The sequence below is a fragment of the Castor canadensis genome, chromosome 11 (assembly GCF_047511655.1).
Source record: "Castor canadensis chromosome 11, mCasCan1.hap1v2, whole genome shotgun sequence".
Taxonomy (NCBI): Eukaryota; Metazoa; Chordata; class Mammalia; order Rodentia; family Castoridae; genus Castor; species Castor canadensis.
In genome coordinates, this window is record NC_133396.1 from 24,684,902 (window position 1) to 24,698,087 (window position 13,186).

Genomic DNA, 13,186 nt, shown 5'->3' on the forward strand with positions numbered 1-13,186 from the left:
CAGCAGGGGGACAATCTGGACTTGCTGTTCTCCTTTGAGTTTCTTGAGGATGAGAAGTTTTGATTAAGGTAGAGATTTGGTGCCTGCCAGAAGTATCATTGTTGAGAAAGGGCAAGAGGGAAGGAAGGTAGGCCGCTGCCATGCTGAGTCAGTTTAGGCTGTGTGTAATTTATTTGGGATGTTGGGGTGTGGAGGAGGGAGTTGAAGTTAAGGAAGGAGTGGGGTTAAAAGCCTTTGTAAATGTGAAGAAGTAAATGGCAGGTATTGGTGGTAGATGAAAGTGCTCTGCTGCTTATTGAATTACCAGGCAGTACAAACAGATATTATAAATAAATACTTAACTTTAAAGATAATCTGTCTTGATCTTGGTAGAAAAACTTAAGAGTATTTACTAGCATTTGCTTGTCCATAGGTAAGTTGGAGAACACTACTGAAAGTATCTTAGGGAAAAATGAGGTGATGCTAGGATAGAATCTCCCTCAAGACTAGTATTAGGCTGGGGGGGCAGGGTGGAGAAATGACCCAAACAATGTATGCTCATGTGACTAAATGGAAAAAAAAATTACAAAGTAGCTTATTGCAGAGCAAAAAAAAATAAAAAAAGATAAAAAAGACTAGTATTAAACATACATTTCAGGCTTTCTCCAGTCTGGCTGAAGCTGCTTATGAAGCTGCAGATGTAGCTGATGATCAAGAAGAACCAGCCACCTATTGCTTGTCTTCTTCGTTTGAACTCATAGTTCAGAAACTCTTGGAGACCACAGACAGGTAAGGTGGACAGTGTCTTTGCATCCACCTCCTATCACCTTCTGTGTGGAGGATAGAAACAGTGGGACAGAACAGTACTTTAGCTACTCTGGAAGAATTACAAGAATCCTATAGTAGGTTATTTGTTTGAATAAAAAAGAGAGAAATACAGACTATGCCTATTTCAGAATTGTTCAGGTTACAATTAAAATCTGATAATAGTTTTATTTCTCTACTTGTACTGAGTAATTGATTATAGAGAGGTATCTTCATTTTGCAGTGTTTAGTATGTGAAATAGTGGCACTTGTTATAAATTTAGTTGTCACACCTAATCAGTAACTCTCACTTATGATATTGTATGTAGAATTTAGTGTTGATACATAAAGAAATTTTTGAAATGTTCATAAAGGGGGCTGGAGGTATGTTTCAAGCAGTAGAGTGCCTATGTAGCCTTGAATTCAAAACCCCCAGTACTGCCAAAGAAAAGATAAAATGTTGCATAAAGGGACCTAAGTTGGGAACAGCCTGAAATCATTGTTCTGTGTGCGATATACCTAAAGCCCTGAGCAAAGTAAATGATTTTAGGAAGGAGCCGAGTATACAATTTCATACTTAACTAGTACAGCCTCACTCTATTCAAAATTGAAACAGACAAGTCTTGCCAGTGTATGAATTGTATATTGTGTATCTCACTGATGGCTATTCAGGCAGGTTCTTTACCATTTCAAACCATTTTCACCCTTTAATTTTAGTCTGTTCCCCAAAGGGCCATTTTAAATGTTAACCAAGTGTAGAGGCCATAATAAGCAGCATTGGCTTCAAGGCCTTTTGGAATTTTGATTCCTGCATATTATGTTGCCAAATTCAAATTAGATCTTCAATGAAATCGGTGTTTGATTTCCTATTTTTGGAGCGGAAATGTCTATATTACAACTACTCTCCCCATTCTCCTCAGTTTGAGACCTTTAAGATTTTTTCCATGTTCCTTACAGACCTGATGGACACCAAAACAATCTGAGGAGTTCTGCATATGAATCTCTAATGGAAATCGTGAAAAACAGTGCCAAGGACTGTTATCCTGCAGTTCAAAAAACAACTTTGGTCATCATGGAACGACTACAGCAGGTGCTTCAGATGGAGGTGAGACTTTTCATGACCCTGGCTACGGGAGAAGAAGACTACTTTTGAAACCAAGCTGTTTTAAAAACTGTTACTTCTTTTTAGTGTTTAACTGTATTTTCTCAGAAAGGATAGGATTTATACAAAAACAACAACAACAAAAAAGTACAATCTTGAACAAGGCCCTACTTTTAATTCCCAGCACCAAGAGATAAAAGAAACACATTACAACTTGACACTTGCATTGCTTGTCACAGTTTATTCAGTCTCATGTCACACTATATATCTAACCACTTATTTTTTTATTTACTTTCTTACATTATCATTAGTGAAGATTGTTTAATGGTCTCAGAAATTTAGAACATGATAATTTCTTCTTTTTCTTATAGTCACATATCCAGAGCACGTCGGATAGGATCCAGTTCAATGACCTTCAGTCTTTACTGTGTGCAACTCTTCAGGTATGATGATGCCTTCTCATTTCTTAATAGCTCCAGGGAAGAGAATAAATCAGTAGGACAAGTTAGAGTTCTTGAAATGGTGTGGACAGTGCAGACTAGGAACTGTTCTCAGAAGGCTTTGATTTGTGGCAAATTAGAACAGTAATTTCTCATCTTCCTTTCCTATCCAGAAAGATCAAATTTGTCTTTTGTATACTGTATGGAAGAAAATGCCTCGTTGTCACTCCCAGCTATAACAGCTATTTTGTGTTGGCAGCTTTTAGTCTTGGTTTTCATGAGATTATCCTTGCCTACCTCAGTCAAATTGAGTTCCTGGTTTACATAGTTAAAATTCTGGCTTTAAAGGGTTGAGGATATAGCTTAGTGGTAGGGTGCTTACCTAGCATGCACAAGGCCCTAGGTTTGATCTTAGCACAACCTTAAAAAAAAAAAAAAAGTTCGATTCTATTGTCATGTTTTGAAACATTTGCTGTTGGAAGTTAGCTGTCATTACAACATTTATAGTGGTCTTTTTCGAGGAGAGACTGGGAAAACTTAAAATGTCCCTCCTCATTTATGAAGTCACTGAGGAGCTGTTCTCTTTTCTATCAGGCTAAAGGAAAACCCTGGAAATTAATTTTTGGAAGCTTAAGTCTGTACTGGATATTAGTATTCAGTGACACTAACTAGGACATCTTGTCTGTGAACTCCCTTTTCTTTTTACTCCAGACTTGATTTTAAAGCATGACTGCTAAGAGGTTTTTCAATTCTCATTAAAAAAAAAAAAAAAGTAGAAATGATTCAGTGGCATTACATGAAACAAACAAAAGAGAAAGGACAATTTGATAAGTATGTATGGAATTGGAGAGCATCAAGTTGGTTTTTATCAAGAATTTTATTCGAATGAGTTGGTTAAATTTGAAGTGGAGTAGAATTCAGAGTACAACAGCAGAGTTTTGCAGGATTGTAGGCTAGGTATACTTGAAATACACAGATGAGGTACAAATGACTGATACAGAGGTTGAAAAACTGGACACAATGTACTGTAGTTTAAACTCAGGGCCTAAATCTTGAGCCACTCTACCAGCCCTGTTTTTGTGATGGTTTTTTCAAGATTGGGTCTCACAAACTATTTGCCTGGGCTGGCTTCAAACTGCAATCCTCCTGATCTCTGCCTTCTGAGTAGCTAGGATTATAGATGTGAGCCACTGGTGCCCGGCTGACTTTTTTTTTTTTAAACAAAAAAAAATTTTTTTAATGTTTTTAAATGTACAACATTCTCCAAGGAAATAACTTCATTCTAGCTATAGGTGTCAAAGGATGTTAGAGCAGGGAATCAAAATGTTTAAATAGGAATGAAATCAGCATCTTCACCACCTTAAGCAAAAAGAACAACTAGCTTTTTTGCCAGATTTCTTTTAGTGGTACTGGGGTTTAAACTCAGGGCTTTGTCCTTGCATTTTGCTTTGGTTATTTTAGAGATGCGGGTCTTAAGAACTATTTGCCGGGGTTGGCCTCGAACCATGAGCCTCCCAAGTAGCTAGGATTACAGGTGTGCGTCACCTGTGCCCAGCTTTGCCTGATCTTCTTCATCCAGCTCCATCTTGGCCTGCCTGTTTCAGGGGCTTTTTCTTGTCGCCTTGCAGCTACACTTAGTACCTGCTGCCCTTTCCCCAGAACCTGTCCTAAACTGGAAACAAAACTTGTTTCTTAGAATGTAGGAAGGGATGCTTTTTGTTTGCTTTCTAAGAATAAAACTTAAAATGACCTTCTTTGAAGGTGAAATAATTTAACTATTCCAGTAAGACTGGAATATGGAAGCTGCTGACAGATTTGTCAAACAGGCATAGTTGAAATACAGAGATGACCTTTCCCATCGTGCAGGATCATTTCATGTTTGTGGATTGAGGAACAGAAGAGATAATTAAAAGGAATGATTCCAGATGATTTGTGCTGTCAAAGTTGTTGAGCAAAAAAAGTATACTTTTCCAAGAGAAAAAGAAATCAAGGACTTAATTGGTTTCAAAAAGGAAAGGTGTAGTATTCTGATTAGAGGATTTGGAATTAACAGATAACTGAAATCTTACTCATTTCACAGAATGTTCTGCGGAAAGTGCAACATCAAGATGCTTTGCAGATTTCTGATGTGGTCATGGCCTCCCTGTTAAGGATGTTCCAAAGCACAGCTGGGTCTGGTGGAGTGCAAGAAGATGCCCTGATGGCAGTTAGCACGCTGGTGGAAGGTCAGTGAGCACTAATCCATTGGGGTCTCTCTTGATAATGCCAGAAAGAGCATAGTTCTTAAAACTTTCGTGTTTTTTGTCTTTTTTTTTTTTTTTTTTTTTTGGTGATACTTTGGTTTGAACTCAGAGCCTCATGCTTCCTAGGCAAGTGATCTACCAGCAAGAAATAGCATAGTTCTTTTATTGTGGTATGAGTCAGTTCGTAGTTGGATTAAACTTAATTATAAATTGTGTGACTGCCTTGCCAACCTTTTAAAGTAAATGAGGAGCCACTTTGCACCTTTGTCAGATCAGCATCTTTTCTCAGTGGAAAACTATTATACATCTCTCACATTGACCAGGTGTGGTAGTTGTTTTTTGGGCTTTTTTGTTTGTTTGTTTTTTTCCAGTACTGGGGCTTGAACTTGGGATCTGCACCTTGAGCCATTCCAGCAGCAGCTCTTTTCTTTGATGGGTTCTTTCAAGATAGGGTCTTGTGAACTATTTGCCTAGACTGGCTTCGAACCTTGATCCTCCTGATCTCTGCCTCCTGAGTAGCTAGGATTACAGGTCTGAATCACTGGCACCCACTCGACCAAATTTCTTCTTGGAAGTCTGCTTGCTCCTATCTCAATTTAGTTCCTTTTAAAGATAGAGTTTAAAAAAAAAAAAAGTTTCTAGGTTTTTTGTTTTGTTTTGTTTTGTTCCGCTGCTCTTGGTAGCTCCTGGTTTGGCTTGTGATATTTTGGACTCAAGTTAACACATCATGGTGCTTGGTGTGATATGAAGTGAACCATTGATTGAGTTCTAGGAATTAATTGATTTTCTGACTGTTAAATATCTGATGATGCAAAATTGCTTTGGGGAAGTCATATCTGACTCTTTAAAGGGCCGTTTAAAGAGCACTTTAGAAGTCTGAAATGCTTCTTCTGGGGTGATCTGTGAGTATCTATGAGTATATAACTAAGGCCATTACCTAAGGACTATATTCCTAAGACCGAGACCTATTTCTGGTATTAAGAGCCTGTGTCCAGCTGGTGTGGCCATGTGGCCAACCACACTTCCTTTCAGGGCAAGGAAGTTAATTTTGGTTCCTGGAGTGACTGCTTGGGTCTGAAATTCTGTGGTTTTTCTTTGTTGGTAGTGCTAGGGAAAATTGATCCCAGGACCTTGTACATGCTAGGCATGTGATCTACTGCTGAGATACAACCCCAGCCTTTGTGCTACTTTTTCTGACTATGGCTTGTTAAGCCCTTGATAGAATTCCCTTGAACCCTGTTTTAAGGTTGACCATCAGAGAAGACATAATAATCAGATGGAGGAGGAGAAAAGAGGCAGAACTGGCTTAGCCAATTCTGAAGTTCCTTGGGGCCATACTACTCTGTTTTAGCCACTTAATCCCGTTCTGATTGGCATTGTCTCTAAATTTAAATTTGGCTTATGTGAAACAGCCTTAATGTCTTCATGATGGAAACAGCAATTAACTCTTCTTATATTTCACCTATTAAAGTAACTGAATATATTTTGAGAGAACTAGGGTATTTTGCTCACCTCTAATATCTTGTATTACTGTCCTTAGCTCATAGTTTTGTTTCTTTACAGTGTTGGGTGGTGAATTCCTCAAGTACATGGAGGCCTTTAAACCCTTCCTGGGCATTGGATTGAAAAATTACGCTGAGTACCAGGTAGAATATGCTTTTCAAAATAGTATCTTTGGTGTTTATGTATTTTTGCCATGTTGGGAATCAAGCCCAGGGCCTCATGCACTCTACTACTTATCCCCAGCCCTCAAAACAATACATTTCTTTTCTCATTTATACCTAATAATATAGACAAAATCAGGTTCCTGTAGTCTAGGTAGTTTTCCCCTTTTCATGTTTGTTGCCTGACTGTCCTAACTAGAAGGATTCCAGGAAAAATAGGATATTAGATCTTCCAGATAAGAGATTACAAGATGACTCTTTGCCTGGATAGTCCTAATGTGAAGACAGCTGCCAAGTTACTCCATGAGCACCCTACAGAGCAAAACTCTTTTTCTTAAACCACCCACTTCTGCCACCACCGTCTCTGATGGGTATTGTTCTTAGTGATATCTCATATTTGTTAAAGTTAACTAATCTCAGCAGTGGGAAGATACTTTCTTTGGTTTGAGATTCAAGTGATAAGGGCCTGGTGACTAGATTAAAAAAAAATGCCTTACCCTTGCAGGCAGCCTTTTCTTTTGAGAGATTATTTCCTTGATTCTTTGCAGGTATGTTCAGCAGCCGTGGGCTTAGTGGGAGACTTATGCCGTGCCCTACAATCTAACATCTTACCTTTCTGTGATGAGGTGATGCAACTACTACTGGAGAATTTGGGGGTAAGTTTGTACATATAATCTAATTAACCAGTCTTTGAGAGAATTGTCAGTTAGAAAGAAATACAAGCATTAGATCTGTGACAGAGCTGAAAGTTCCCAGAATCCTGGCTGTGAGGTTATGAAGCGAGGAATTGTTTATTTTCACAGATTATTAAGTTTTTGGACCAAATAAGTTTGATGTTCATCAATTTACTTTTTTTTTCTTGTCAGAATGAGAATGTCCACAGGTCTGTGAAGCCGCAGATTCTGTCTGTGTTTGGTGATATTGCCCTTGCCATTGGTGGAGAATTTAAAAAATACCTAGAGGTTGTATTGAATACACTTCAGCAGGCCTCTCAAGCCCAGGTGGACAAGGTAAACTTGAAGTTGTTCTCCTAATCTTTTAAGTCCAGTGCTAATTAAAGCAGAGGGACTGTATATAAACATACCAAGGGAGATTCTGCACGATGGGAGTTTCTGGTTTTTGTCTTTTCCAGTCAGACTATGACATGGTGGATTATCTGAATGAGCTAAGAGAAGGCTGCTTGGAAGCTTACACCGGAATCGTCCAGGGATTGAAAGGAGACCAGGAGAACGTACACCGTTGAGTATACAACCCATCTCCCATAGTACACTGGCTAGAATCCATGAGGCCAAATGGGCTTTCTCTTACCTTCTGTAGCTAACTGATGAACTAGCACCTGCTACTTAAAGGGGGAGCAGAGCAGTGCCCTAATGAACAGAGTGAATTGAGGAGGCTATATGTTCTTTCTTTTTGACTTTTTTGAGGGAGGGGGGTTGGTGGTTTAGCAGTACTGGCTTTAAACTCGGACTTACACTTGCTAGGCAAGTGCTTTACCACTTGAGTTACTCCACTAGCCTAAGACTTTACTGTAATTTCTGCTTCCCTTCCTCTACGTACGTGCGTGCGTGCGTGCGTGCGTGCGTGCGTGCGTGTGTGTGTGTGTGTGTGTTGAGGATCAAACTCAGGGCCTCAGGCATGCTAGGCAAGTGCTATACCCCCACCTCATCTCAGATTTTTTAAACATTACAAAAAAGATCTAGCAAGGCTGTTGTAAACAATTACAGCAGAAATACTTGTTGCTTTCTGTACCAACAATGAGTAGCAGTTGTTGAGTGACTCACTCCCACGGTGTTTGTTACTTACGGAGGAAATACTTATACTTCATCTCTGACACTGGGGCCTTAGGAAGAAGTCCCTATTCTTTTTAACACACACACACACAGCCATTTGTTCCTTCTTAAGTCTGCTTATAGGACGAGGAATAATTTGTCTCTTCTATAGACTTGAAGGGGGACATCCTAATCTGAGGAAGAATAACTGCCTAACACTAGGCAGCTGGTTGTCCACTGTTGATGGGGTAGAAGAGTTGGCAGTGTTGAAAAGAGGTCTAGTTCTGCCATGTGTTGGACAGCTTCATCAGACCTTCTCTCTTCTTTTACAGCGGATGTAATGCTAGTACAACCCAGAGTAGAATTTATTCTGTCTTTTATCGACCACATTGCTGGAGATGAGGATCATACAGATGGAGTAGTAGCCTGTGCTGCTGGACTAATAGGGTAAGTTCTACCTGCTTCCAATAACCTGAATAGATTTTTGTGAAAAATAATTGTGTAGGAACGAATCTTAAGAGTAGCGTGGATGGAACAGCCCACTTCTTTGTCACGGAGCTTCCTTTAGTTGTTTTTTGTTTTGGGGCCTTACACATGCAAGACAAAGCACTCTACCACTGACCTATACTCCTAGCCTTAGAGGAGATCTCTTCATAGAGTTCATAGTGTCCTGTATTGGGTGCTCACAAGTATAATTCATTCCAGCCCCTGCAGAACTGTAATTTCTCTCTGCTAAATTAGCTCAGCACTAGTTTGGAGGCTCAAAACAGTACTAGTCTGGAGCAGGAGCTCATTCTCAGATGTGTTTATTTTGCACAGAGACTTATGTACAGCATTTGGGAAGGATGTACTGAAATTAGTAGAAGCTAGGCCAATGATCCATGAACTGTTAACTGAAGGACGAAGATCGAAAACTAACAAAGCAAAAACCCTTGCTACGTGGGCAACAAAAGAACTGAGGAAACTGAAGAACCAAGCTTGGTAAGTTTTTGTCTTCTGTTATCTTTCAACTTTCTTGGAAGGAGCTGTGTTTTCTGTAGGCTCTTCTGGCAACTGTAGCCTTTAATATTTTGTACTCTTTTCCACATAGGTGCTTCTGAGCCAGGCCTTGTTCCTTAGACTTGCTAGTATCAGGCAACTGCAGTTTTTCTTTGGTGATAGAGAACAGAACTTAGACAGGTGAAATTCCCAATATATTTTAGGCCCTAATAAAATCATTGGTAGTCACGGTAGGCACTTTCCCATAACCTCTTTTCTTTTCCCTTATGGCCTTTTTTGTTTCTGGGGATGACATCGAGGGCCTTGCACATTACTAAGCAGTCGTCTACCAGTGAATTATTGCAGTGCTTTTTAGGCATGGCTGAGCTCCACAGAAAATACCCTAAGTCAAAAGCGTCTGCCCTTGGCTGGGCACCAGTGGCTTATGCCTGTAATCCTAGCTACTTAGGAGGAAGATCAGGAGGATTTCCAATTCAAAGCCAGCCCAGGCAAATACTTCGAGAGACCCTATCTCAAAAAAACCCATCACAAAAATCAGTAAGATTGGCTGTTACTAATTTTTTTTTTTTTTTTTCATTGCTAGGGAATGAACTCAGGGCTTCCCACAAGCTGAGCAAACACTTATACCAATGATCTACGTCCCTGAATTTTACCTTTTCATCCACCTTCTGATATAGATGTTAATGAAAGCAGGATGGCACTAGGAAGAGAAGAATAATAATCAGACCTTGAGAAGTTGGCATATCCTGTTCATTCCTAGGACCACTTAGCTTGTGGAAATGGAGGTGTTTGCTCTTTAGTAGGTATGTGTATTGCAGGATTAACATTTTCTTCCGTCTGTTTTTAGATCTGTTACCATTGGGATGATAACCTGAGACCCCCACTGGAAATCTCCAATCTTTTGAAAAACCCGGAAGTGAGGAGTGTGCACGGATGCTGAATGTTTGGGAATGAGAGGATGAGTGAGTGAGGCTTGAAAACACCACATTGAAAATCCTGCCACAGCCGCAGCCGCCAACAGCAGCGCTGTTAGTGAGCTAAGTAAGCATTGACTCCGTAGAAAACCATAACATCGGCCATCTTGGAAAAGAGAAATGATGGATTTACTTGCTTATAAAAAGCTGTCTCTTCCCAGGGAAGGCTAGAACTAGCTTTTCTGTCTTTGGCTGATGCCAAATGGAATGACTGGTTTGGGAGAGAAGGAGGGACTGGGTTCAGCTGTGGTGCTTTGTTGTAAAAGGCAGTCTGCCTGGCCTTTGCTACTGAGGAGAAAGATGGAGCCTGGGTTTTGAGCCCACCTTCACTGTACCTTTGCCACATGGTACTGTATATGTGCCAGCTAGAAGGAGGGTGAGGATTTTTACAGTCTGAGAATGAGTGTGTGTGAGTGAGGCGGTATCCACATTCTCAACTTCAAGTCATTGCAGTTTCTTTTTCCCAGAAAACAAGGGGTTAGATGTTGCATTTCATAAAACTAACCGAAGTTCTGTCTACTGATGCAGCACAAGAGATGTGTGTATAAAAAAAAAAAAAGGAAAGACGCTCTTTAGGATTTTTTGGTTTTTTTGTTTTTTTTTTTTTTAATTATTCTAGGAGAAACACTGACAAATAGTCAGAGCTCCTATCCTGATCTTTTCATCAAGGCGCCTTTCCTTATAATATGGTTCAACTGTGAATGTAGAAGTGGGGGGAGGGGGGAGAAAAAGAAAACTCTGGAGTTAGAGGATATAGAAAAATAAAAATACAATTGTTAACAAATAAAGGATGTAGACTTCAAAGACAAAAAGTCACAACCCAGACCAAAATTTAAATGCTCAAAAATTGGCAGCACAAAAAAACTCTCTCCTGACTTGTATCCCGGCAGTCTGAAAACCCCCAGAAAATTGTGCCAAAGAGTTTAGAAAACAAGTGTACAATAAAAGTAAACACACACACACACACACACATAAAAAACAGCAAACTTCAGGTAACTATTTTGGATTGCAAATGAAGATAAATTTAATGTTCAAACGATCTGATAAAATAACCATTTGGAAACTGCTTGGCCTTCTGTTCTCTTTTATTTGATTGATTACAATGCGGTATTGGTCTCTTGCTGCACTTCAAACCAGCTAACCAACAAAAATAGTGTGTGTGTGTATGCACGCACACACACACAAACTAGAATTCTTATGATGAAAATGGCACTTAAAAAGGGTTATATTTTTCCACTGAAGTTGAAGATTAATAAAATGGTGTCAAACATTCCCCTGCTCACACACTTTAGTATTTTTTAATGGTGATGTGCCCTGCTTGTCATAAAACAGAATTATTTTCTCTTACAAGGGAACAGGCCATCCTGAATTTTAGAATCTTTCAGCAATAAGAAGGGATGTTGGTAAGCTCCAATCCCCTTTTGGTTTTTGCAGATAGTAGGTATTTTTGCTGACTTTTTGAGTATGTTGTTTTAAAAAAAATTTTTTTTTTTAATTGCTTCCTGGTAGTTGGAGGATTGCAACACAAGAATATTCATTCCCACTTTCATTTCCATTGTAGCAAAAGGTACTGGCTTATATTTTTCTCCATCTCTTCCTTTGCATCTTCCTATTCCTGTCCAAGCCTTCCATTCATTAGTGGGATTGGCTCGGTTTTGCCTATTCATACAGCAGCATCTCTAATAGCTCTTGTACAGGGTAACAGATATTGTGCCTTTTGGTGCCAGGTTCAAAGTTAAGTGCCGATCAATGAACCAGTGTACAAAAAAAAAAATCAGGTGTTCAAAGGAGGGACACTCCATTGTGAATAGAGAACTCACACCAGCTCCTAAGCCCTATTGAGAAGAATTCTCTGGTCTTCTAATGCCTTGTTTCCATTTTAGTTGTTCCTTGTGGGAAAGAATGGTATATATTCCTAATATTAGATAGGGTTTGGTCAGGGCTTAGGGAGGGGGGCAGAAATGTTGGGGAAAGAAAAAAAAAAAGAAACTGATCATTCCTCAGTGCTACCCATTTCTGTCCTGTGTGGGCTGCTTAGCTAGACAGCAGGAGAATAAAGTACACAGAGAACCATAGTGAAAACAAAACCTTCCATGTGTTTTGTCATGTTTTGTTCCAGGGAAGCAGTTGATGAGTGCTGTTATTAATGCTTTCTCTCAGATGCATTCAGTGATGGAAAGGAGGATCCTGGTCTGGTTGGATTTGTGGTCTTGGTGCCTTGCATTTAGTCCTCCTCTTTACTAGTTACTTTCAGCTAATGGGTTTTCCATAGTTTGAGTATTTGTCCTTAATCATTTTTGCCACCTAAGGCAACTGAATGCAAAATACATCTGTCCACTCACTGTCTGGGCCTTCGCCACCCTAAGTCTTGGCACATTCCTTCAAGAATGTAGTTACCGTCTGCTTGGGAAGATGTCAGTGCAAATGTGAAGAAAATGGGCATCGGACTAGACTTTGGTTTGCCACAAGTGGCAGCTGCCTATACCAATTACATTTATTGATTTTGCTTATTTTTCTTAGGCCACCCCCCAGTTGAAATGTTGGAATTTTAGCTGTCAGAGGCAACTAATATTGCCCTAGGGACTTGTGGAGAAAGGGAAGGGAATTGTTCAGTGTAGTGTTTCAACTTTCAGAACCAAGCGGTCTATTTACTCTTACTATTTAAGAAGTGTGTTAGTCCAACTTTTAAGAAAAATCCAAACTTCATCAGCTTTTGATAGCATCTTGGTTTTTGAAACTTCAGTCTGTAATTGGCATTCAGAATGCCGTTGGCATGCCAGTCTGTGTGATGGCATTAAAGACCTGTTAAAACACTTGAGCCCAACTTTATTAACCAAAACTGATACGACCACCTTTATCTTCTAAATAAAGTCGGCTTTATTTTTATTTTCAACATTTTGTTGCTTCTTTTGTTCCAGATGGTGTCACCTCAGAAGTGAGTGGTTTGAAAGAAGCCAGAGTGTGTGCTAATGGAGTGGGTGTGTGTGTGTGCGTGCATGCACCTATGTGTGGGGAGAGTGGGAAGGACATGTTTCTTAAAAGCATGTAATAATAAAATAAATGGAAATGCTTCTCTCTGAGTGAGACAGGGAGAAGACACCCCATGCAGGAGGCTTCCTGCTTGGAGAGTGATTCAAGCAGTTCGGAGATTGCAGCCTATCTCATGCATATTTTTCAGGCTAATGGCCCATTTAGAAGGTGCTTTTTTCTTA

At 39.7% G+C, this 13,186-nt stretch overlaps 1 protein-coding gene across 1 annotated transcript in view; it reads left to right on the forward strand.

Moving 5' to 3' along the window:
- The window catches only part of Kpnb1 (karyopherin subunit beta 1), a 27,961-nt gene extending 15,094 nt beyond the window's left edge, over positions 1 to 12,867 (forward strand). The window contains exons 12-22 of the mRNA XM_020159198.2: positions 638 to 768; positions 1,741 to 1,888; positions 2,257 to 2,328; positions 4,406 to 4,550; positions 6,132 to 6,214; positions 6,781 to 6,888; positions 7,099 to 7,242; positions 7,365 to 7,470; positions 8,334 to 8,448; positions 8,821 to 8,982; positions 9,848 to 12,867. Of these exons, the coding sequence (XP_020014787.1) occupies positions 638 to 768; positions 1,741 to 1,888; positions 2,257 to 2,328; positions 4,406 to 4,550; positions 6,132 to 6,214; positions 6,781 to 6,888; positions 7,099 to 7,242; positions 7,365 to 7,470; positions 8,334 to 8,448; positions 8,821 to 8,982; position 9,848 (1,215 nt within the window). The 3' untranslated portion in view covers positions 9,849 to 12,867. The remainder of the gene's footprint in view (positions 1 to 637; positions 769 to 1,740; positions 1,889 to 2,256; positions 2,329 to 4,405; positions 4,551 to 6,131; positions 6,215 to 6,780; positions 6,889 to 7,098; positions 7,243 to 7,364; positions 7,471 to 8,333; positions 8,449 to 8,820; positions 8,983 to 9,847) is intronic.
- Positions 12,868 to 13,186: the final 319 nt, after the last annotated feature.